General features: G+C 40.6%; 1 protein-coding gene across 44 annotated transcripts in view; it reads right to left on the bottom strand.

The window, feature by feature from the left end:
* Nucleotides 1–24,734, bottom strand: part of NCAPG2 (non-SMC condensin II complex subunit G2) — an 85,260-nt gene that overhangs the window by 1,563 nt on the left and 58,963 nt on the right. For 40 of the 44 annotated variants that reach the window (XR_013524093.1, XR_013524099.1, XR_013524103.1 and 37 more), the window contains 3 exons: nucleotides 22,077–22,180; nucleotides 21,155–21,255; nucleotides 19,940–20,039 (listed from right to left, as the gene is read on the bottom strand). The exons of 2 other annotated variants lie outside the window; for them this stretch is intronic. Coding sequence is in view for 26 of the 42 variants with exons in the window: in XM_078343277.1 (XP_078199403.1) it covers nucleotides 19,940–20,039; nucleotides 21,155–21,255; nucleotides 22,077–22,180 (305 nt within the window). In the remaining 16 variants the exon portion in view is untranslated. Of the gene's footprint in view, nucleotides 1–19,939; nucleotides 20,040–21,154; nucleotides 21,256–22,076; nucleotides 22,181–24,734 lie in introns of those variants that run through there. 2 more of the 44 variants (XR_004728101.3, XR_013524104.1) reach the window with 1 other exon arrangement.

Here is a 24,734-nt window from a genome sequence, read left to right as displayed (position 1 = left end):
CCAATATATCCAAAATGCTTCAACTGGTAATCAGCAGTTCACATTCTCTTTTCCAAACTGTCTTCAGAACCTGCAGGCACTTTACGTGAGGGCCATACAGCGTAGACTCACCAGGTTTAATGTGTTCTGCAGCCACTGTACTGGCCTGCATGAATCTAGAAAAATTTTAACATGTTCTCTTTATTCCTGAAATTTAGGGATTTTATCCATAATTACTTAGCTTTGATTTTTTTTTTTCCATCAATCCAGAATTCAGTGAAAGAAAAGAGAATCTGTATATATTTCTTTAGCTCTGGGGAATTTTTTCCTATCATTGTTGAATCACCGCTTCTCCTTGATATTAAAGGTCTCTCGGGCCCTTTCCGCCAAATCTATCTCCATCATCGTGAGTATTCATTCACGTCCCTCCAACTTGACCTTTCTGAAATTTGACTATCAACAGGGACCATCTTTGCAGTGCATCTGTGACACTTTAGCTCTAGACTGTCCTTTTGGGGCTACAGTTGAGTTTTCTTCAAAGACTCTTATTACTCACCCACCACCATCACTCTGGAAACTCCTGGGCCACCCTCTGTGTGGTTATTTCTGTCTGTGTTGAACTAGGAGTGAAGGCACAGCTCTCTGGAGGCTGCCATGCAGTGACACAGGAGATTCAGGGTGCCCCACAACTCCTTCACTCTCCCAGCCTCCCTGGGCCTCCACTGGACCTGCTGCCTCAGGGTCTCCTGCCCACTCCCTGAGTTCCCCAGGAGAAAAGGGTACGCTCTCTGTCCACGCCCCAGGTTCCACCTACCTGTCAGCCCAGCAACTACTTGGCTCAGCAGCAGTGCAGCCAGTCAAGACAGAGGGGAACTATGCCCAGGAAGTCATGAATCCTCCAAAATCTAAAATTAATTTCTTTTTTGAGACAGGGTCGCGCTCTGTTACCCAGGTGCAGTGGTGCAATCACGTTTTGCCTCAGCCTTGACCTCTTGGGCTCAAGCAATCCTTCCAGCTCACCCTCCCAAGTAGCTGGGAGTATGCTGCACACCACCACACCCAGCTGATTTTTTTGTATTTCTTGCAGAGATAGGGTTTTACCATGTTACCCAGGCTGGTCTTGAACACAGCTTAAGCAATCTGCCTGCCTCAGCCTCCCAAAGTGTTGGGACTACCTGGCCTAAAATTAATTTTTAATTACTCAAAAATAATATTGTCTCCTTAAGTGAGCATGATTTAAAATTACTTTAGGGAAAAATGTTAGGTTAAAAGTACAGTTAACCCTCACCATCTGTGGGGGATGGATTCTAAGAACCCCCAGATACTAAAATCCACAGATGTTCAAGTTCCTGATACAAAATGGTGTATTTGCACATAGCCTACACACATCCTCCTGTATGCTTTAAACCATCTCTAGACGACTTACAATACCTAACACAATGTAAATGCTATGGTAATAGTTGTTATACTATATTGTTTAGCGAATAACGACAGGGAAAAGTCTGTTCATATTCAGTATAGATATAACCATCCATTTTTGTCCCAAATATTGTCAAACCATGGTTAGCTGAATTTATGAACATGGAACCTACAGATACGGAGGGCCAAGTGTTCTCATTTACCAGGTAGTAAATAAATAGCTACTCACATCGACCTAAGTCTAGACTGGCAACAAGAATGACTCTTTATCGTTCTCCTTTAATACATAAGCTAACTGAGGCAAAGGTGGTAAAGCAAACTGCCTATGACCACATAGCTGGGAACAGCAGTTTGGGTTTAAACCCAGGTCATTTTTCTCCTGACTACTGGAACACTAAAAAGATATTCTGGCCAGGCCCACTGGCTCACACCTGTAAATCCTAGCACTTTAGGAGGCTGAGGCAGGAATATCACGAGGTCAGGAGTTTGAGATCAGCCTGGCCGGCCAATATGGTGAAACCCCATCTCTACTAAAAATACAAAAATTAGTCGGATGCACTGGCTCCCGCCTGTAATCCCAACAGTTTGGGAGGCCAAGGCCGGTGGATCACAAGGTCAGGAGTTCGAGACCAGCCTGGTCAAATTGGTGAAACCCCATCTCTACTAAAAAGACAAAAATTAGCCAGGCATGGTGGCGGGCGCCTGTAATCCCAGCTACTCGAGAGGCTGAGGCAGGAGAATTGCTTGACCCGGAAGGTGGAGGTAGCAATGAGCCGAGATCATGCAAATGCACTCCAGCCTGTGAGACAGAGCAAGACTCCGTGTTAAAAAAAAAAAAAAATATATATATATATATATATATATTTGTAATAATATATACTTATAAAATATATTATATTATTTATATATTATAGATATATTATATTATTATATATTATATATATTATATTATTATGTGATCCACCAGCCTTGGTCTCCCAAACTGTTGGGATTACAGGCATGAGCCAGTGCATCTGACTAATTTTTGTATTTTTAGGAGAGATGGGGTTTCACCATATAATATATATTATTATAAGTGTATATATTTAAATATATATAAATATATACACACATATATTTATATGTATTATACATTGTTGTGTATATATATTTAAATATATATAAATTAGCCATATATGCATGTGTATATTTAAATATATATCTAAATTAGCCAGGCGTGGTGGCATGTGCCTGTAGTCCCAGCTACTCTGGAGGCTGAAGGAGAAGAATCACTTGAACTCAGAAAGCAGAGGTTGCACTGAGCCGAGATTGTGCCACTGCACTCCACCTTGGGTGAAAGAGTGAGACTCCGTCTCAAAAAAGGAAAAAAAAGATATTCCAGCATATTTCAAATTTACTCATTCTTTTATTACCTGGAGAAAGAATTGAACACACTATGTAAAGCAGAGAAATAAGAACTACTAATGAACAAAATGAAGAAAACAAAATGAAAGAATTTCAAAGTTGGAAGGAACAGTGACAAAAAGCTTAGATAAAAAGCTCCCTGGGCCAGGGTTCTCCTCATACGTAACAAGACACACAAACCAGACAATGTGCAAGTCCCCTCAGCACTAACATCTGTAAAATGTGTCAAACACGAGGACTCAAAACTTCACCACCTTTCCTTCCATCTATGTCAGGTTAGGGACATATATTGGTGATCACAGGCATAAGAAAGGCAGGCAGAAACAGTAAGATTAAAAGATAATGCATGTATTTATCAAAGGGTGGTTTTCTGTATGAATAGTTTTAAAAGATCTATATCAAGTTCATTGGGTATGGATGATAGAAACATATCACTAAATAAGTTATAAAAAGCATCCAGCCCCAAATTCATTTAAAAAAAGAACTGTTGGCCGGGCACGGTGGCTCACGCCTATAATCCCAGCACTTTGGGAGGCCGAGGCAGGTGGATCATGAGGTCAAGAGATCGAGACCATCCTGGTTAACATGTTGAAACCCCGTCTCTACTAAAAATACAAAAATTAGCTCGGCATGGTGGTGCGCACCTGTAGTCTCAGCTACTTGGGAGGCTGAGGCAGGAGAATTGCTTGAACTCAGAAGGCGGAGGTTGCGGTGAGCCGAGATCGTGCCATTGCACTCCAGTCTGGGTAACAACAGCGAAACTCCATCTCAAAAAAAAAAAAAGAACTGTTGGCCAGGTGTGGTGGTGGCTCACACCTGTAATCCCAGCACTTTGGGAGGCCGAGGAGGGTGGATCACGAGGTCAAGAGATCGAGACCATCCTGGCCAACATGGTGAAACCCCATCTCCACTAAAAATACAAAAATTAGCTGGGCATGGTGGTGCACGCCTGTAGTCCCAACTACTCGGGAGGCCGAGGCAGGAGAAATGCTTGAACCCAGAAGGCAGAGGTTGCAGTGAGCCAAGATTGGCCACTGCACTCCAGCCTGGTGCCTGGTAAAAGATCGACACTCCATCTCAAAAAAAAAAAAGGACGGTTAAAATTAAAGCAGAAAAAAATGAACTGATATTCATTTATCAATATTTGATAACAAAAGAGAGGCCACTTTTTCAGGGAATATTCTTTCCCTTCAAGATTGAATGTTGGCACCTACATTATTGCGCTATTAAAGCTCCCTGCGAGTCGAGGCACCATTAATATGGTCAAGTAATTTGCTTGTAATATCATCAGTTGGGAAAATTCATGAGGTAACACAAACCTTAAGAAATACATTATTTATATTTGTAATTTATTCCAAATTACAAATTTATTACTATCTTGATGCTATTTATAAAAGTTACACATTTAACATACTTGACATTTAAATGCACCAGTGCACGGGCAAATGCATGTTTCTCCTCAGAAAACGTCCACTTTACAATATGCTATATAGGGTAAGGTAATTAAAATGCAATGAGATGCCAGTTTTTATTTAGCACCCAACAGACCAGCCAACAGAATACTAACCCTGCTGGAGAGAAAACTAGATTAGTCGTTAAGAAAACATTCACTTTTAAATCAAGCTCCATTGCCTAAAATATTAATCAGAGCAAGGGGTTCCCAGAGTCCTCAAGATGTTTCCTTGCCTTAAGGTCTCTAGTACAACATTAAATCAGTAATATTTTAAAATGTAGTCTTAAATCTTAATTGTTTATCTTCCATTAGATTTATTTTTCTTGTCTCATCAATTTTTCTGTCAGGTTGATTTTTTTTTTTTTAGACACTGGTTTCTCTACAGTTTGCTTCTTGCATATTTAAGTAAGAAGCCAATATTTCAAAGTCCCTACCTATCTATTTTCTAGGATGTTTCCTTCTCAAAAGGAGGAGCTCTTTTTCTTTATCTGTGTATGAGCTTAGTAGAGAGGACAGCGTGCAGGTGAAGAAATAACGGAGAAACAAGAGGCTCCATCCCCAGTGTTCTGTTCATGTCCTTTTCCACAGTGCAAGTTCTGAATTTCTCAGGTCTTTTTTTCCCTCATTGCAACTAACACAGCTCAAGCAGTTAACCTGAAACTAAGTGTAATTCCTAACAAAAAACCAACATTCCTCTTCCCTTTCATCTTCAGAATAGAGTACACTCTTCCATATCCGAATAAGCCTTCTTTGGCAATACCATTTCCAGCAAAGAAAAATGCTTGGACTTTTGAGATTGTTACTACATCCTGTGAAAACAATTTAACATTCTTACAGTTCGTAACTCTGGTTGCCTTGTTTAATCTTTGTGTCTGATGAACCACTTACACTGCCACTTATTTTCTGAAATGCATCAGTGCTCCTCTGTCATCCCCAAATCAGACCACTGCCCTAAAAACAAGCTCCTAAAACCAATAGTTTGTTGGGTTTCTTCTTAAAATACATAGTTGCAAAGTCTGACCTGATAAAACTAGCATAGTGGACACTCAATCACTTTTAGAATAAAGTACATAATTAAATGCATTTTGTTCACTCAGTCGCTAGGATCTCAAACCCACCCACCTGCTTTAGTGCCTATCACCATAGGGTGCTGAAAGAACGTGGCGGGGGTGCTTTCTCCAGGTGACTCTGACAGCACACCAGACAGCTACCCCTACAAGCCCCAACCTGATCCAAGCCATACACGGGAGCCTGCAGGACTCGAGAGAGCAGGCCTTCTAGCTCTGGCTCCAGCAGCTCCCCTAGTACCTTCTCTGGGAAGGCTCCACATCCACCCCTCTACCAGCCACCCACCGAAGTGAGTGGATGTCATCAGGTCCCACAGAAGACTGCTAGCAATTTCTTCCATGTAGGGAGTCAGGTCTCCCTCTGGGGGTGGGGGCTCGCTCCTTCCTTAAGGGCAGTCACCTAGGGTTGGAGGTGTTCTCTTCATGTGCTACTCCTGTATTCTCTAGAGTCTCTTTAACTCTCACTAGCCAATAACCCATCATGCCAAGTCCCTATAAAAATCCCTGACATTCAGCCAGTCACAGTGGCACACTCCTGTAATCCCAGCACTTTGGGAGACTGAGGTGGATGTATCACTTGAGCCCAGGAGTTCAAGACCAGACTGGCCAACATGGTGAAACTCCATCTCTACTAAAAATACAAAAATTAGCCGGATGTGGTGGCACACGCTTGTCGTCCCTGCTACTCAGGAGGCTGAGGCACAAGAATCACTTGAACCCGGGAGGCAAAGGTTGCAGTGAGCCAAGATTGCACCACTACACTCCAGCCTGGATGACAGAGGGAGATTGTCTCAAAAAATAACCAACCAAACAAAAAAATTCATTGATACCGAGCTTTCCCTTTCCGAATCACTGCGTAGTTTTGGTCTCCTCCTGGAACCTGACAAACATGTTTGTTTGTTTTTGAGACAAGTCTTGCTCTCTATTGCCAAGTCTGGAGTGCAGTGGAGCAATCTCGACTCACTGCAACATCCGCCTCAAGCGATCCTCCCACCTCAGCTGCCCAGTAGCTGGGACTATAGGGCATATGCCACCACACCTGTCTAATATTTATATTTTTTTGTAGAGATGGGGTCTCACTATGTTACTCAAACTGGTCTTGAACCCGAGCTAAAGCAATCCGCCTGCCTTAGCCTCCGATAGTGTTGGGATTACAGACGTGAGCCACCATGCCCAGCCAACATTGTTATGAGTACCTGACAAGTGGACTTTAAGGGAAGCAGCATTACTAAAGAGAGACCCTTCATTAAAATAAAAGGGTCAATTAATCAAGAAGATACAGCAGTTCAATACTTGTATGCATCAAATAACAGCACCATAAAATACATAATGCAAAAACAGTCCTAAATAGGATACTTGGACAAATTCACAAGCATAATGAGAAATTTAACGCAAGTCTCTGTAGAATAAGTAACAAAAAAAAAAATCAGTAAATACATAGAAAAGTTGAGGTAACACAATTAACAAACGTGAACTGTTCAGGTAGCACTCCACCTCTCTAGAACACGGACTTCTATGTAAACCATTAACAAATGCTATGTGTGAGCCACAGAGGCAGTCTCAAAAGTATAATAAAAAAGAATAAAGAAGAAATGGTGCTAAACGCCACAGTAAACATAAACATCATAGCAAGTATAAACCCACATACACTTTGCTGTTTATCTGGACAACGCTCAAAATTATACTGAGGTGTTGGGGTGGGCTGATACCTTCAAACAGGGAGAGAGGGGCCATGCTCAGGAGGTGTATTCCTTGATTTAGGTGGTGACTGCATTTTTTTTTTCAGATTCAATAACTATCAATATTTATTAGCATACAACATTAACATACAACATTATTTGAGTTTTTTTTTTCTACTTTAGATTCTAGGGTACATGTGCAGATCATACAGGATTGTTGCATAGGTACATTCATGGCAAGGTGGCATGTTGCCACCATCCCCCTATCACCTATACCTAACATTTCCCCCCCCGTTATCCCTCCCCCACCCTCCTTCCCACTATCCCTCCCATAGCCCCCACAATAGACCCCAGTGTGTGATGCTCCCCTCTTTGTGTGCACGTGTTCTCATTGTTCAACACCCACCTGTGAGTGAAAACATGCAGTGTTTGATTATCTGTTCTTGTGTCAGTTTGCTGAGAATGATGGTTTCCAGGTTCACTCATGTCCCTACGAAGGACACAAACTCATCGTTTTTTATGGCTGAATAGTATTCCATCGTGTATATGTGCCACATTTTCTTTGTCCAGTCTATCACTGATGGGCATTTGGGTTGGTTCCAGGTCTTTACTATTGTAAACAGTGCCACGACGAACATGTGTGTGCGTGTGTCTTTATAACAGAATGATTTATAGTCCTTTGGGTATATACCTAGTAATGAGATTGCTGGGTCAAAGGGAATTCCCATTTCTAGGTCCCTGAGGAATCACCACATTGTCTTCCACAATGGTTGAACTAATCACTCCCACCAACAGTGTAAAAGTGATCTTATAGCTCCACATCCTCTCTAGCATCTGTTGTCTCCAGATTTTTTAATGATCGCCATTCTAACTGGCGTGACGTGGTAACTCAATGTGGTTTTGATTGGCATTTCTCTAATGACCAACAATGATGAGCATTTTTTCATATGTTTGTTGGCTTCATTCATATATGTCTTCTTTTGAAAAGCGTCTGCTCATATCCTTTGCCCACTTTTGGATGGGTTTGTTTTTTTTCTTGTAAGTCTTTAATCCATCTGGGATTAATTTTAGTGTAAGGTGTCAGGAAGGGGTCCAGTTTCTCCTTTCTGCACATTGCTAGCCAATTTTCCCAATATCATTTATTAAACAGGTGATCCTTTCCCTACTGCTTGTTTTTGTGAGGTTTGTCAAAGATCAGATGGTTGTAGATGTGTGGTGTTGCTCTGTTCTGTTCTGTTCCATTGGTCTATGTCTCTGTTTTGATACCAGTACCATGCTGTTTTAATTACCGTAGCCTTGTGGTATAGTTTGAAGTCCAGCAGTGTGATGCCACCAGCTTTGTTTTTTGGCTTAGGATTGTCTTGGCTATGTGGGCTCTTTTTTGGTTCCATATGAAGTTTAAAGCGTTTTTTTCCAGTTCTGTGAAGAAGGTCATTGGTAGTTTGATGCAGATAGCATTAAATCTATAAATTATTTTGGGCAGTACAGCCATTTTCACAATATTGATTCTTCTAACAATGAGCATGGAATGTTTTTCCATCTGTTTGTGTCCTCTCTTATTTCCTTGAGCAGTGGTTTGTAGTTCTCCTTGAAGAGGTCCTTTACCTCCTTTGTTAGTTGTATTCCTAGGTGTTTTATTCTCTTTGTAGCAATTGTGAATGAGAATTCACTCTTGGTTTGGCTGTTTGTGTGTTATTGGTATATAGGAATGCTTGTGATTTCTACACATTGATTTTCTATCCTGAGCCTTTGCTGAAGTTGCCTATCAGCTTAAGGAGAGTTTGGGCTGAGGCAATGGGGTCTTCTAAATATACAATCATGTCATCTGCAAATAGAGACAATTTGACTTCCTCTTTTCCTGATTGAATACCCTTTATTTCTTTTTCCTGCCTGATTGCTCTGGCCAACACTTCAAATACTATATTGAGTAAGAGTGAAGAGAGGGCATCCTTGTCTAGTGCCAGATTTCAAAGGAAATGCTTTCAGTTTTTGCCCATTTAGTATAATATTGGCTGTGGGTTTGTCACAAATAGCTTTTATTATTTTGTGATAGGTTCCATTGATACCTTGTTTATTGAGAGTTTTTAGCATTAAGGGCTATTGCTGAATTTTGTCAAAGGCCTCCTCTGCATCTATTGTGATAATCATGTGGTTTTTGTCTTTGGTTCTATTTATGTGGTGGATTACGTTTAGGGACTTATGTATGTTGAACCAGCCTTGCATCCCCGGGATGAAGCCTACTTGATGGTGGTGGATAAGCTTTTTGATGTGCTTTTGCAGTCAGTTTACCAGTATTTTATTGAAGATTTTTGCATCTATGTTCATCATGAAGATTGGCCCGAAGTTTTCTTTTTTTGTTGAGTCTCTGCTGGGTTTTGGTATCAGGATGATGTTGGTCTCATAAAATGAGTTGGGGATGCCGGGCGCAGTGGCTCACGCCTGTAATCCCAGCACTTTGGGAGGCTGAGGTGGTGGATCACGAGGTCAAGAGATCAAGACCATCCTGGTCAACATGGTGAAACCCCGTCTCTACTAAAAATACAAAAAATTAGCTGGGCATGGTGGCGCATGCCTGTAATCCCAGCTACTCAGGAGGCTGGGGCAGGAGAATTGCCTGAACCCAGCAGGCAGAGGTTGCGGTGAGCTGAGATCGCACCATTGCACTCCAGCCTGGGTAACAAGAGCGAAACTCCGTCTCAAAAAAAAAAAAAATGGTTTGGGGAGGATTCTCTCTTTTTGTATTGTTTGGCATAGTTTCAGAATGACTGGTACCAGCTCCTTCTTCTTTGTACATCTGGTAGAATTTGGCTGTGAACTCATCTGGACCTGGACTTTTTTTTGTTGGTAGGCTGTTAATTGCTGCCTCAACTTCAGCCCTTGTTATTGATCTATTCAGGGTTTCAACTTCTTCCTGGTTTAGTTTTGGTAGGGTGCAAGTGTCCATGAATTTATCCATTTCTTCCAGGTTTACTGGTTTGTGTGCACAGAGTTGTTTGTAGTAATCTCTGACGATAGTTTGTATTTCTGTGGGATCGGTGGTGATATCCCCTTTATCATTTTTAATTGCATCTATTTGATTTTTCTCTCTTTTTTTATTAATCTGGCTAGCGGTCTATTTTATTGATCTTTCCAAAAACCAGCTCCTGGATTTATTAATTTTTTTGAAAGGTTTTTTGTGTCTCTATCTCCTTCATTTCTGCTCTGATCTTAGTTATTTCTTGTCTTCTGCTAGCTTTTGAGTTTTTTTGATCTTGCTCCTCTAGCTCTTTCAATTCTGACAATAGGGTGTTGATTTTAGATCTTTCCTCATTTCTCATGTGGGCATTTATTGCTATAAATTTCCCTCTAGACACTGCTTTAAATATGTCCCAGAGATTCTGGTACGTTGTGTCCTCGTTCTCATTGATTTCAAAGAACATCTTTCTTTCTGCCTTCATTTCATTGTTTATCCAGTCAACATTCAGGAGCCAGTTGTTCAGTTTCCATGAAGTTGTGAAGTTTTCAGTTAGTTTCTTAATCCTGAGATCTAATTTGATTGCACTGTGGTCTGAGAGACTGTTTATTATGATTTCTGTTTTATTTGCATTTGCTGAGGAGTGATTTACTTCCAATTATGTGGTCAATTTTAAAGTAAGTGCGATGCAGTGCTGAGAAGAATGTATATCCTATGGTGGTGGGGTGGAGAGTTCTGTAGATGTCTATTAGGTCTACTTGTTACAGTTCTGCGTTCAAATCCTGTATATCCTTGTTGATTTTCTGTCTCATTGATCTGTATAATGTTGACAGTGGAGTGTTACTCTCCCACTATTATTGTATGGGACTCTAAGTCTCTTTGTAGTCATTAAGAACTGCTTTATGTATCTGGGCACTACTGTATTGGGTGCATATATATTTAGGATAGTTAGCTCTTCTTATTGTATTGATCCTTTCACCATTATGTAGTGTCCTTCATTGTCTCTTCTGATCTTGGTTGGTTTAAAGTCAATTTTATCAGAGAGTAAAATTGCAACCCCTACTTTTCTTTTTTTGCTCTCTATTTGCCTGGTAGATCTTCTTCCAGCCCTTTATTTTGAGTCTATGTTTGTCTTTGCCTGTGAGATGGGTCTCCTGAATATAGCACACCAATGGGTTTTGACTTTTTACCTAGTTTGCCAGTCTGTGTCTTTTGATTGGGGCATGTAGGCCATTTACATTTAATGTTAATATTGTTATGTGTGAATTTGATCCTGTCATTTTGTTACTGGTTCTTTGTTTTGCCCGTTGGTCAATGCAGTTTCCTCATTGCATTGTTAGTCTTTACCATTTGGTTCATTTTTGCAGTGGCTGGTACTGGATTTTTTTCTCTGTGTTTAGTGCTTCCTTCAGGAGCTCTTGTAAGGCAGGTCAGGTGGCAACGAAATCTCTTAGTAATTGCTTGTCCATAAAGGATTTTATTTCTCCTTCACTTATGAAGCTTAGTTTGGCTGGATATGAGATTCTGGGTTGAACGTTCTTTTCTTTAAAAATGTTGAATATTGGTCCCCACTCTCTTCGGGCTTGTAGGGTTTCTGCCAAGAGATCCACTGTGAGTTTGATGGGCTTTCCTTTGTAGGTGACCCGAACTTTCCCTCTGGCTGCCCTTAGCATTTTTTCCTTCATTTCAACCCTGGTGAATCTGATGATTATGTGCCTTGGTGTTGCTCTTCTTGAGGAGTATCTCTGTGGTGTTCTTTGTATTTCCTGTATTTGAATGTTGGCCTGCTTTGCTAGGTTGGGGAAGTTCTCCTGCATAATATTTTGAAGATTGTTTTCCAGCTTGGATTCATCTTCCCCATCCTCTTCAGGTACACTCATCAAGTGCAGATTAGGTCTTTTCACATAATCCCGTATTTCTGGGAGGCTTTGGTCATTTCTTTTCACTATTTTTTCTCTTTTCTTGCCTTCTCTTTTTATTTAGTTGAGTTGATCTTTGATCTCTGATATCCTTTCTTCTGCTTGATCGATTCGGCTATTGAAACTTGTGTATGTTTCATGAAGTTCTTATGCTGTGTTTTTCAGCTCCATTAAGTCATTTATGTTCTTCTTTAGGCTGGTTATTCTAGTTAGGCTTTCTAGTAAGCATTCTAATCTTTTATCAAGGTTCTTAAGTTTCTTAGCATTGGGTTAAAACATGTTCTTTTAGCTTGGAGAAGTTTGTTATTACCCATCTTCTGAAGCCTGCTTCTGTCAGTTCATCAAAATCATTTTCTAACCTATTTTGTTGTCATGTCTCACTTTGTCACCCAGGCTGGAATGTAGTAGTGTGATCTCAGCTCACTGTAGCCTCAAACTTCTGGGTTCAAGCAATCCTCCCACCTCAGCCTCTTGAGTAGCTGGGACCACAAGTGCACACCACCATTCCCAGCTAATTTTTGTATTTTTTGTAGAGACAGGATTTCATCACTTTGCCCAGGCTAGTTGCAAACTCCTAGACTCAAGCAATCCACCTGCCTTGGCCTCCCCAAGTGCTGGGATAACAGATGTAAGCCACCGTGCCTGGCCTGTGACTTCATTTTATGACAACTAATTCAGTGGTACACATATTATTTACATTCTTTTCATATGTATATTTCAATAAGTAACTTCTATTTTATTAAAATTAACAAACAATGAAAGAATAAACACAAGCCACTTTATGTTAATAAATTTAAAAATCTAGATCAATGCAAGAAATTATAAATTACCAAAATTTATTCCGGCAGTAATAGAAAATTGGACCCGACTAATAACATAAAAGAAATAGGGAAAAGTCATCCCAGAATTCTGAAAGGTATGTTGTTCCACAGCATCAGATGTAATTAAACTATTCCATAACATTGAAAAAAAGAAGTTACCAACTAATGCCGAGAGCAAAACTGTTAAAGGTCCTACTAAAAAAAAAACAAAAATAAAAAACTACAAACCAAAATAACGAACAACCCTATAATCTTACTTGAAACCTAATGCAAACATTGCAAATTAAATATTAGCAAACAGAATTCCAAAATGCTGCTGTTTTGATAGAACAAAATATCCAAGAACTGTGAAACAACTGTAAAAGGTATTAATGTGCGCAGTAAGAATTTCAGAAGAGAAAAAGGAACAGAAGAAAGATTTCAGACAATAATAATTGAGAATTTATCCAGGAAGCTCAGAGAATACTGAATATAATAAATGCCAAAAATAAAAATAAAAACTATACCTAGGCATATCATATTCAACCTACAGAAAATCAAATAAAGAAAAAGTATTGAAAGCACCTAGATGGGGGAAAAGACACCTTATCTACTACGGAGCAAAAAAGAATTATATCCCACTTCTCAGTTACCACACAAGCCAAGAACAGAGTACAGGAAAATGTTTAAGGTACAGAGAGTAGCCAGGCACATAAGCTCACCCCTGTAATCCCAGCACTCTGGGAGGCTGAGGTGGGCAGGTCACTGGAGATCAGGAGTTCGAGACCAGCCTGGGCAACATGGTGAAACACCGTCTCCACTAAAAATACAAAAATTAGCTAGGTGCAGTGGCAATGTGCCTGGAATCCCAGCTACTCGGGAGGTTGAGGCACAAGAATTGTTTGAACCCAGGAGGCAGAGGTTGCAGTGAGCCGAGATCACACCATGGCAATCCACCCTGGACAAGACAGCAAGACTCTGTCTCAAAAAATAAAAATAATTAAATAAAGTACAGAGAGAAAAAAATTCACCAACCTAGAATTATAAACTATACAACATTATCCCTGCAAAGAAATAAAGGAGAAATAAAAGGGTCTCTGAAAAACCAAAATTAAAGAGAATTTGTTGCCAGTAGACATCCCTTGAAAGAAGCATTAAAAGTTCTCTGGAGGGAAGGAAAAGAATATAGGTCAGGTTTTTGGATCAACACAAAGGAAAGAAAAGCATCAAAGAAGGAGTAAGTCAAGGTAAATAAAAACTTTTTTAAATTCTTAAATGACTTAAGACATAGTTTGTTCAAAATAATAATAGCAACAACATATTCAATTATGTATGCTTATGTCTGCTTATACCTAAGTAAGATAAATGACAGCAATAATACAAGGGACAGGAGGAAAGGATTGGGATTGTTTTGCAGGGTACTCACACTACCTGCAAAGGGATATAGTGTCATCTCAAAGTAATACTGGATTAGTTATAAATGAAAACTCCAACTCTAAAGCATCCACTAAGAAAGATAAAAGAGTAAAAAATAAAAAGTATAAATGATATGCTAGGAAAGAAAACAAGCATCAAAAATGTTCAGTTAAAACCACAAAAGACAGAAAAAGAGTGCAAGATGGAAACAGGGACAAATTACAAGGGCAACAAATAGAAGACAATAACAAATATGGTGGCTATTAATCCAACTATATCAATAATCACTTTGAATATGGTATAGATGCACCAATTTTAAGACAGACTGTTAGAAAAAAATTTAAAAACCATACCATTTACATACTGTCTATCAGAAACCCACTTTAAATATAAAGACACATATAGATTAAAATTAAATTGGCTGGGTCTGGTGGTGTATGCCTGCAGTCCTAGCTAACTGGGAGACTGAGGCAGAAGGACAGATTGAGCCTAGGAGTCCAGGATTAGAGCCCCGCCTAGGCAACATAGTGAGTCCCCATATCTTAAAAAAAGGAAAGAAAAGAAAAAGAAAATTAATCAAAACAAAGGAGGAGGAATAGTATTAAGTTCAGGTAGAGCAGAAGTCACAGTAAGAAGAATTATCAGAGGTAAAGAAGAGAATTATATAATGAAAAGATGTTAACAGTCATCAGTGTGTGGGCCTAACAACAGACCACCAAACTAAATGAGGCAAAAACTGACAGAACTGCAAAGAGTAAAAGATGAGTCAATTATTATGGCTGGAGACTATAACACCCTCTATCAGATCCAACAGGCAGAAAATTAGGAAGGCCATAGTCCCACCCAACAACACTGTCAATCAATTGGATATGATGGACATCTACAGACTTGTGGGTAACACCCTCCATGGGCACCGGGGAAGGAGAACTGTCTGGACCCCAGGCACAGTTAGTACCTGAAGAATATCTTAGTTTATAGTGTTATTACTCAGCTATTTCTTTTATATAATCCGTTATATATAGTCATATATTATTTACAGAATTAGTGCATGAAGTATAACTTACTGCTTACATATATCTAGCTTATACAATCATACTTAATACTTATATCTAGCATAGTTAGTTCTATATATCTTTCTATATAATCATATAGGTATTGTAGTCAGAGTTGTACTGACACGTTTAGTGCTGATATATAGAATCCTTCCATAGAACCATATAGTAGTCTGTAGTAGGAGAAATGCCTAGAGCAGTCACAGAATAGAAGCAGCACATGGGAAAACAGCCAGACCAGGACGAGAACCAAAGACCCAGGTGGTGGCGTCCCTACCTGAAAGGGCATATGCTGTATGGCAGGCTTGAAGCAAGAGCCTCCCCTCCTGCTAGAGAAGTTGTAGTACCTTGCATGACATTCCTGTGGAAAGTAGGCCTCTGGCCTGAGATCCCACAAATAACTGAGGGAGAAGAACCCCTCTGGTGTCATCAGTCACGGTGGCTGTACACCCTGTCAGTCTCTTCTCCCTTCTGTGCTACCTCAAATCATCCTCCCATAAATATCTTAAGAGAATAGCAAAAGTCCGTCAGCTCCCACTGCATTGGCTTACAGTATCTTTCTGTTAGAAACCCTTTGAAGTCTCCAGCCCCCAGATAAGAAGTGTTGTACACGACACCTGTTGCACACAGCCCACCTCCTTGCCCTGGTGACCTAATGAGGGTGAATCCCTTTTCTGTACATGACCCTCTACTACTGCACACAGCACAGCCCTCTACTGCGCACGGCCCACCTCTCTGCCCAGGTGACATGATGGGGTGGCCCCCTCGCTTGTGACTCACCTGATTATGTATGCCCTATCACTAAGCCTATAGATGATGACCTCACTCACAACCCTGCCCCCTGCTTGTACTTAATACATACAGATGCTTCTGGGCATTTGGGGCTCTCGCTGATCTCCCCTCACGGGTAGCATGACCCCCCAAGTCCAGATGCTCTTCACCAGTTCTTCAGTGTCCTGTCTCTTTACTTCTCGGATCCTGCACCTCTGCATATGTCCCTGCATAGCATGAGGGACACCCCACGACCCTGTGGGGCCCAAGAGCCCTACACAGACTACTTCATCCAACAGCAGTAGACTACACATTCTTCTCACGCCCACATGGAACACTCACCAACAGAGAACACATTCTGAGCCATAAAACACACTACCGGATTTCAAACTATACTACAAGGCTACAGTAATCAAAACAGCATGGTACTGGTACCAAAACAGAGATATAGACCAATGGAACAAAACAGAGGCACCGGAGGCAACACAACATACATACAACTATACAATCTTTGATAAACCTGACAAAAACAAGCAATGGGGAAAGGATTCCATGTTTAACAAATGGTGTTGGGAAAACTGGCTAGCCATGTGCAGAAAGCAGAAACTGGACCCCTTCCTGACACCTTACACTAAAATTAACTCCAGATGGATTAAAGACTTAAACATAAGACCTGGCACCATAAAAACCCTAGAAGGAAATCTACGCAAAACTATCCAGGACATAGGAGTAGGCAAGGACTTCATGAACAAAACACCAAAAGCATTGGCAACAAAAGACAAAATAGACAAATGGGACCTAATGAAACTCCACAGCTTCTGCACGGCAAAAGAAACAGTCACTAGAGTGGATCGGCAACCAACAGAATGGGAAAAAATTTTCGCAGTCTACCCATCTGACAAAGGGCTGATATCCAGAATTTACAAAGAACTCAAACAGATTTACAGGAAAAAAACAAACAAGCCCATTCAAAAGTGGGCAAAGGATATGAACAGATACTTTACGAAAGAAGACATATATGAGGCCAACAATCATATGAAAAAATGCTCATCATCACTGGTCATCAGAGAGATGCAAATCAAAACCACATTGAGATACCATCTCACACCAGTTAGAATGGCGATCATTAAAAAATCTGGAGACAACAGATGCTGGAGAGGATGTGGAGAAAAAGGAACACTTTTACACTGTTGGTGGGAGTGTAAATTAGTTCAACCATTGTGCAAGACGGTGTGGCGATTCCTCAAGGCCTTAGAAATAGAAATTCCATTTGACCCAGCAATCCCATTACTGGGTATATATCCAAAGGACTATAAATCGTTCTACTATAAGGACACATGTACACGAATGTTCATTGCAGCACTGTTTACAATAGCAAAGACCTGGAATCAACCCAAATGCCCATTGATAATAGACTGGATTGGAAAAATGTGGCACATATACACCATGGAATATTATGCAGCAATCAGAAATGATGAGTTCGTGTCGTTTGTAGGGACATGGATGAATCTGGAGAACATCATCCTCAGCAAACTGACACAAGAACAGAAAATGAAACACCGTATATTCTCACTCATAGGTGGGTGATGAAAAATGAGAACACATGGACACAGAAAGGGGAGTACTAAACACTGGGGTCTATTGGGGGGAAAAGGGGAGGGCCAGTGGGAGGGGGAGGTGGGGAGGGATAGCCTGGGGAGAAATGCCAAATGTGGGTGAAGGGGAGAAGAAAAGCAAAGCACACTGCCATGTGTGTACCTACGCAACTGTCTCGCATGCTCTGCTCATGTACCCCAAAACCTATAATCAAATAAAAAATTAAAAAAAAAAAAAAAAAACCACACCTCCACAAATTTAAAAGAATAGAAATAATACAATGTCTGCTCTCAGGCTAAAATGGAATTAAAACAGAAATCAGTAACAGAAAGCTGGAAAAATCCCCAAACACTTGGAGATTAAACAACACAACTAAATGCGTCAAAGAGTAAATCACAAGAGAAACTGAAAAATATTTTGAACTAAGTAAAAACGACAGCACAGTTTATTGAAAATATGTGGGATGAATAAGATCAAAGCAAGATGATGGAAAGGCCAGGCACGGTGGCTCACACCAGTAATCTCAGAACTTTGGGAGGCCGCAGGAGGATTGTTTGGGCCCAGGAGTTCAAGTCCAGCTGGGCCAAACATAGCAAGACCCCGCCTCCACAAAAAAAAAAAAAATTTAATTAGCTGTGCATAGAGTCAGTCACACTTCTGAAGTTCCAGCTACTTGGAAGGCTGAGGTGGAAGGACTGCTTGAGCCTGGGAGGTTAAAGCGACAGTGAGCTGTGATCATGCCACTGTACTCCAGCCTGGGCGACAAGAGCAAGAACCCATCTCAAAACAAGAAAACAAAACAAAAACTGACGGGAGGAAAAAGAACAAGAAGAAAAACAGAAAAAAAAAATTTTTTTTTAATGTGGGATGAAGCAGTGCTTGGAAGAAAATTTATAGCACTGAAAGTACATATTAGAAAACAAGAAAAATCTAAAAATCAATCACCTAAACATTCACCTTAGGAAAACAGAAAAAGAGCAAATTAAATCCTAAGAAGAAAGACAGAAACAATAAATTCTAGAGCAGAAATCAATATACTTGAAAATAAAAAATCAACAAAGAAAAATAAATGAAACCAAAAGCTAGTTCTCTGAAAATATCACTAAAAATTGATAAACCTCTGGCCAGGCTAACTGAGCTCTTCAGCTTCCAGAGTAGCTGAGATTACAGAAGCATGCCACCATGCCCAGCTAATTTGTGTATTTTTATTTTGTACTTTCATTTACTTATTATTTTTGAGATGGAGTCTTGCTCTGTTGCCCAGGCTGGATTGCAGTGGCACAATCTCAGCTCACTGCAACCTCCACCTCCCAAGTTCAAGCAATTCTCCTGCTTCAGCCTCCCAAGTAGCTGGGATAACAGGTGCCTGTCACCACGCCTGGCTAATTATTATATTTTTAGTAGAGATGGGGTTTCACCATGTTGGCCAGGCTGGTCTCAAACTCCTGGCCTCAGGAGATCCACTCTCCTCGGCCTCCCAAAATGCTGGGATTACAGGCATGAGCCACCATGCCTGTTCTAATTTTTGTATTTTTAGTAGAGATGGGGTTTTACCAGGTTGGTCTTGAACTCCTGGATTACAGGCGTGAGCCACCACACCCAGCCTACAAACCAAATTTTCTCTTAAAGTGAGCATTAAGAGTATTGTGTCTATAGAACATGTCGACAGTCTATAAAAAGCCACACTTTGGAAGTTTATTCACAAATTAGCAGTTTCGGATTTGGAAAGCCTTTCTCCAGAAGAAGAAGCTATGGAGAGTGGTTTGCTTTCCAGGAAAAGCTGAATTTCCTAGTGCAGAGCATTACAACAGTTCACCTATTTAGCTGATAAAATAGCAACGAAACATTCTTTGTGGCTGATCTGAAAGTGAAACACAATTCAAAACGGAGTCTATAGTAGAATGCAGAGCCTACCAAACAGCACACAGCAGCAAAAAAGCAGCTGGAAAGCAGCCCTACGAACACCCTGGGAGCCTGTAGGCTGTGCATGGCAATGGGCTGCCCAGCAAGGGGAAACCACACCCATCTCAGAGGCTCTGAAGGGACCGCCCAACCCCATGTGGGTATTTGCCCACTAGGTATCTATTCTTGGTAAATGCCCACGGTTTCCATAATGCAGCAACCACCAAAAAAATGTCTGATTTTAAAACCATGTAAAGTAAGTTTGTATGCCCTCGATTTTCTACAATGTCAATTGCAAAATTGTAGAATCTTGCAAATGACAGTTTTGCTTTGTTTTTGAAGACACAATTAGTAAGTAAATTAAACATAAGCTAAAGGTCTTTGCCAACAGAAACGTTTCTCTCCTTACAGTCCCCAGTCTCCTAATCACCTGGCTGTAGGCCGCAGAAATGAAAACACAACCTCAAGCAGACCCAAAGAACAATGAGCAGTTTTAGATGATTGCATTTGGCGACTATCTCTGCTTTACCTTTCAATGCTATCCTCTTCCAAAGTAATTTCCATGAATGTCTTTAGTTTTCTGTGAACAGTGGCTGCAACCTCCTTCACTTTTGAGCTTTTATGTTTACCTGGGAAAATTATATTAAATACAGAAAATATTTTAACGTCACTACACAAACACTCTGCTACATACATGGTACAACTTCCCTAAGCTGAGCCTCCCTATCCTTCCCTTTGAGGTAACCTACATACTGACCTGTGGAAAAGTAATTCTCCATTCTACAGGGAGGTTGTAAAGAGCAAACAAACGTTTACTGGGACGAAGAGATCAAATGGACCTCACCCCATGAAGCCATTAGAGGAAGCATTATGTCCACGCCAGCAAACCAATCCTGTTTCAGAGTCCTTCCCTTGTTTAAATATTGCAGGTATTTAAGGATGTATTAAAGGCAGGGCAACTGGCAGCACCCAACATCCATCCTTAACATCCTCCTGGGGAGGTTTTCCATGCAGGGGGAGTCCCTTAGGGAAGTCTTTCTTATGCCCAACCTGGGACAAACTAGTTAAGAAGTATTCTTACCAATCTGCAGATATCCTATGCATTTAGACTTATGGGGAGAGCTTCTTTCAATAGCAGCACTCCCTATCTACAATGTACCACCTTTGAAAATAATTCCAACATTAGTAAAACTGAGCAAATAATATAGAAAGGTAAAGGCAGGCAACATGCAGGAATGTTACTACATTGAGCTAAGCATGTTATACATATCTCCAATTATTTTACCAGTACTATTTGAACTGGTTAGAATATTCAGACTAGGCAAGGCTAAGGCTTAGGAGAAACAGTAGATAGATCAGATATTAACAACAAAACATCCATTGTCAACCAAAATAAATTCAGATTCTAAGATACAGGTAATACATCAAATCAATGGAAATTCAATGCTGAGGCACAGAAAGGAATACTTAATGGGTCCAGGGGTCAAAAGGTGAAAGTGAACAGGACCTGCACCACTGAAGAGGGAGCAAATTGATATAAAAACAGATGCAGGGTGGGCTAAGGAGAGGAAGCCCAGGTGGAGAGCACTGTGTCCAGCACATGAGAAGGCAGAGAGTGGAAAGGCTGGGGGACGCCTGAGCTGGCCAGGAATGGCCAAGCGCAGGGGCTGATCTCCAACACCCCATGACAGCACCTGTGAGGTGTACCAGCTACCTTCCAGTTGACGGGGGAAATGTAACCAACCTGCATTAATAACCAGAATAATATGCACAGCAGCTGTGAGGCACACAATGCCTTCAATATCATCAGAAGCCACACATGCCTTTAACTCATCCAAAAATGACCTGCAAATAAATCAACAAACATCAAAATTACTGTATCATATAGACCTTAATACTTTATAGCAAAACAAGTACAGCCAAGGTTCAACCACAACCACCAACTCCAGTTTGCAGGGGACATGGGAAGCTGACTGAACTTGCCCCACGCTTTTCATGGAGAGTGTGCCAGATTGTACAGCGAGACATTAAAACCAGAAGATGCTGCTGGGAACAGGGTTGCTGTGCTGAGTGAAAAAGGCTACACTGTATACCCTCAATGCACATAAAAAAGATGTAATTATGATGTTGAAAGAGGACTCATAGATGCTAAAGATGGTGCTTTTAAAAGTTTTCATTGAATGTATCTGCTATTAAAATTCGACAGGTACCAGACATCTGCAAAGCAGTTCTCTCTGTAACCTGTCAACCCTGCATGCGACACAGCAAACCCTGCAACTCTCATCAAGTGACATATGGACTGGAAAATGAGTAGCAGCTGCGTGTTCGATGAAAATGGCGCCAGTATTTAACCTTGTCAAGAGTTTTGAAAGCACACTTGGTAAGAAGTATTTTACTATGTCCTCCTTTAACAGAATTTTAGTTATGAGAAGCATAACCAGAGACTATTTAGATAAATATTCTTTACAGAAAGTTAGAACTTTTCTTTGTGTAAGTTTAATGTAAATATTTCTAATTACTGATAAAATGGAGAGAAAATTATATGAAACATTTTTCTCACAGTAAGAGGTAGCTTTGGAAACTTGAGAGTAAAAGGAATAGAAACAATGCTGCTGGAGCTTACAGCCATGATGAGCGTTTCAGGACAGTAAACAGAAATTGATTACCTGACCACATTCGAAGACTTTATTATTATTCCTATTAAACACCTTGAAAATGGTGGAAGATCAGAAAGATGCTCTGGAGGGCTAAGCTCTTCTGTGTCAGAAACCTAAAAGAGTCCCAAATCAGCAAGGTGTGAATGGAGACTAGGCTACTCACTTGTAAATTACATTGCTTTGGGTTTTCTTCAACACCTAAGAAACACTTTGCAGAAATTCAAAACAATTACTTTTATTAACTGTTCAAATGTCTACGATAATTATGAATAATGTATTATAAATATAAGTGTGTTGGGCGTGGCGGTTCACACCTGTAATCCCAGTGCTCTGGGAGGCTGAGGCAAGAGGATTGCTTGAGGCCAGAGGTTGAGATCAGCCCAGCAACATGGGAAGATCCTGCCTCTATAACAAAATTTTAAAATTGGCTGAGCATGGTGGCACACACCTCTAGTCCCAGCTACTTGGGAGACTGAGGCAGGAGGATCACTTCAGCCCAGGAATTTGAGGCTTTAACGAGCCATGTACCACGGCACTCCAGCCTGGGTGACAGAAGGAGATCCTGTCTCAATACGAAAAATAAAAATAAAAAAGAGGAAAAGATAAATGAAGATGCTTATTCAGTGAGACAAAAATAAAGAAAAACAGACATGTCACTCAATGAGCTTTCTGTCAAAGAGTCTTTATCTTGTTATCATCTACTGTAAATAATGCGCTTTTATGCTAAGTAAATTTAACATTTTACTCCTGTCTAAATCAGGGTTTCTCAATCTCAGCACTATTAACCTGACTGGCTCGTTCTTTGGGAGAGTTGGGAACTGTGCTAGGTGCCATAGGAGGCTGAGCAGCATCCCTGGCCTCCATCCACTCAATGCCAGAGACACACTGCCTGCCCCCTCACCCAGTTGTGTCAAACAAAAATGTTCCTAGACATCGCAGTGTCCATTGCAGGGCAGAACTCCACAGTGAAGTACTGCATGTCTAGAGCCACCAGGGCACTGGCCTGGACCTCTGCTCTTAACTGTCAGCCTTGCGAGCTTCAGTGAGCCACTCACCATGGAGGAATAATTCCACATGCTCCTCAGGAAGTCCAAGTGCAGAATTCCTGCTCCAGGTGGAAGCTTATGCCTTTGTTTTCCACCTGTAGAAGCTGAGTCAGGAATATGCCTATCCCACCCCTGCATCTCTTCACCTCTGTGTTTGGCTCAATTCTTGGCTATCCTAGGGGATTTCATTTAGGCATGACTAGACAACAATTTTTTTTTTTTTTTTTTTAGAAACATAATCTCACTCTGAGTTGCCCAGGCTGGAGTGCAGTGGTGCAATCACAAATCATAGCTCACTACAGCCTTGAACTCCTGCCTCAGTGTCCTGGGAAGCTGATACTACAGGCGTGTATTACCATACCCAGCTAATTTTTAAATATCTTTTTTTGGGCCGGGCGCGGTGGCTCAAGCCTGTAATCCCAGCACTTTGGGAGGCCGAGGTGGGTGGATCACGAGGTCAAGAGATCGAGACCATCCTAGTCAACATGGTGAAATCCCGTCTCTACTAAAAATACAAAAAATTAGCTGGGCATGGTGGCGCGTGCCTGTAATCCCAGCTACTCAGGAGGCTGAGGGAGGAGAATTGCCTGAACCCAGGAGGCAGAGGTTGCGGTTAGCCAAGATCGCGCCATTGCACTCCAGCCTGGGCAACAAGAGCGAAACTCCGTCTCAAAAAAATATATATATATACACATATTTTTTAACAGAGGCAGGGTCTCACCATGTTGCCCAGGTTGGCCTCAAACTCCTGGCCTCAAGCTATTCTGCCTATGCCTCCCAAAGTGTTGGGATTATGTATAAGCCACTGCGCCTGACCTAGACAGCACTTCCAATAAGTCTTCCTATACTTCCTCTGCTAGTATTATAATACAAATTTGAATATTTAAGTCAATCATCACTATATATGAAATAGCAGTTTCTCATGAAAATACTTTACATCTTAAAGTGATTGTTGTAAATGCATTTCTTAAACGGTGAGAAAAGATTATTGCCAGATTAAAATAAAAATACATCTAGAGATTTTTGCCATGTAGAAGTAAAACATGACAACAGCAAAAGGGATAGGAGAACACAAGTGGAGATTCCTACCATTCAATGGACAAGCATAATTTCTAAAGATAGACTGAGATATGTTAAATACGCACACAGAGATCTCTAGAGAAACCACCAAAAAAATTACACAAAAAAGTAATATAAAGTCAACAGAGATAATAAAATGGCATACTAAAAACACTTCATTCATCAAAAAAGTGATAGGAAAGAAAAAAAAACCAGAAAGACTAACAGGACAGACTGAGAGAAAACAAACATTAACTTAACATTAACTTAAACCCAAACCTATCGATAAATCCATTAAAGTCAAATGGACTAAAAAAAAATAACAGAATGGACTATAAACACCCCAAATAAAAGTCAGAGGTTGTCAGACTAGATTTTTTAAAACTACCCATGTGGGGTGGGTTTTTTAAAAGATATGCTATGCAAACATGAGGCACAAGAAAGCTGGTTTGGCTATGAAAATATCAAAGTAGTCTTTATGAGGAAAGTACTATGGGAGCTAGAGACATTTCACAGTAATAGGAGTCAATGCATCAAAAAGAAAAAAGCTCTCAAATACAAG

The sequence above is a fragment of the Callithrix jacchus genome, chromosome 11 (genome assembly GCF_049354715.1).
Source record: "Callithrix jacchus isolate 240 chromosome 11, calJac240_pri, whole genome shotgun sequence".
NCBI lineage: Eukaryota > Metazoa > Chordata > Mammalia > Primates > Cebidae > Callithrix > Callithrix jacchus.
Note: the sequence above shows the minus strand (reverse complement) of the source record. Positions and strands in the feature narration are given on the sequence as shown.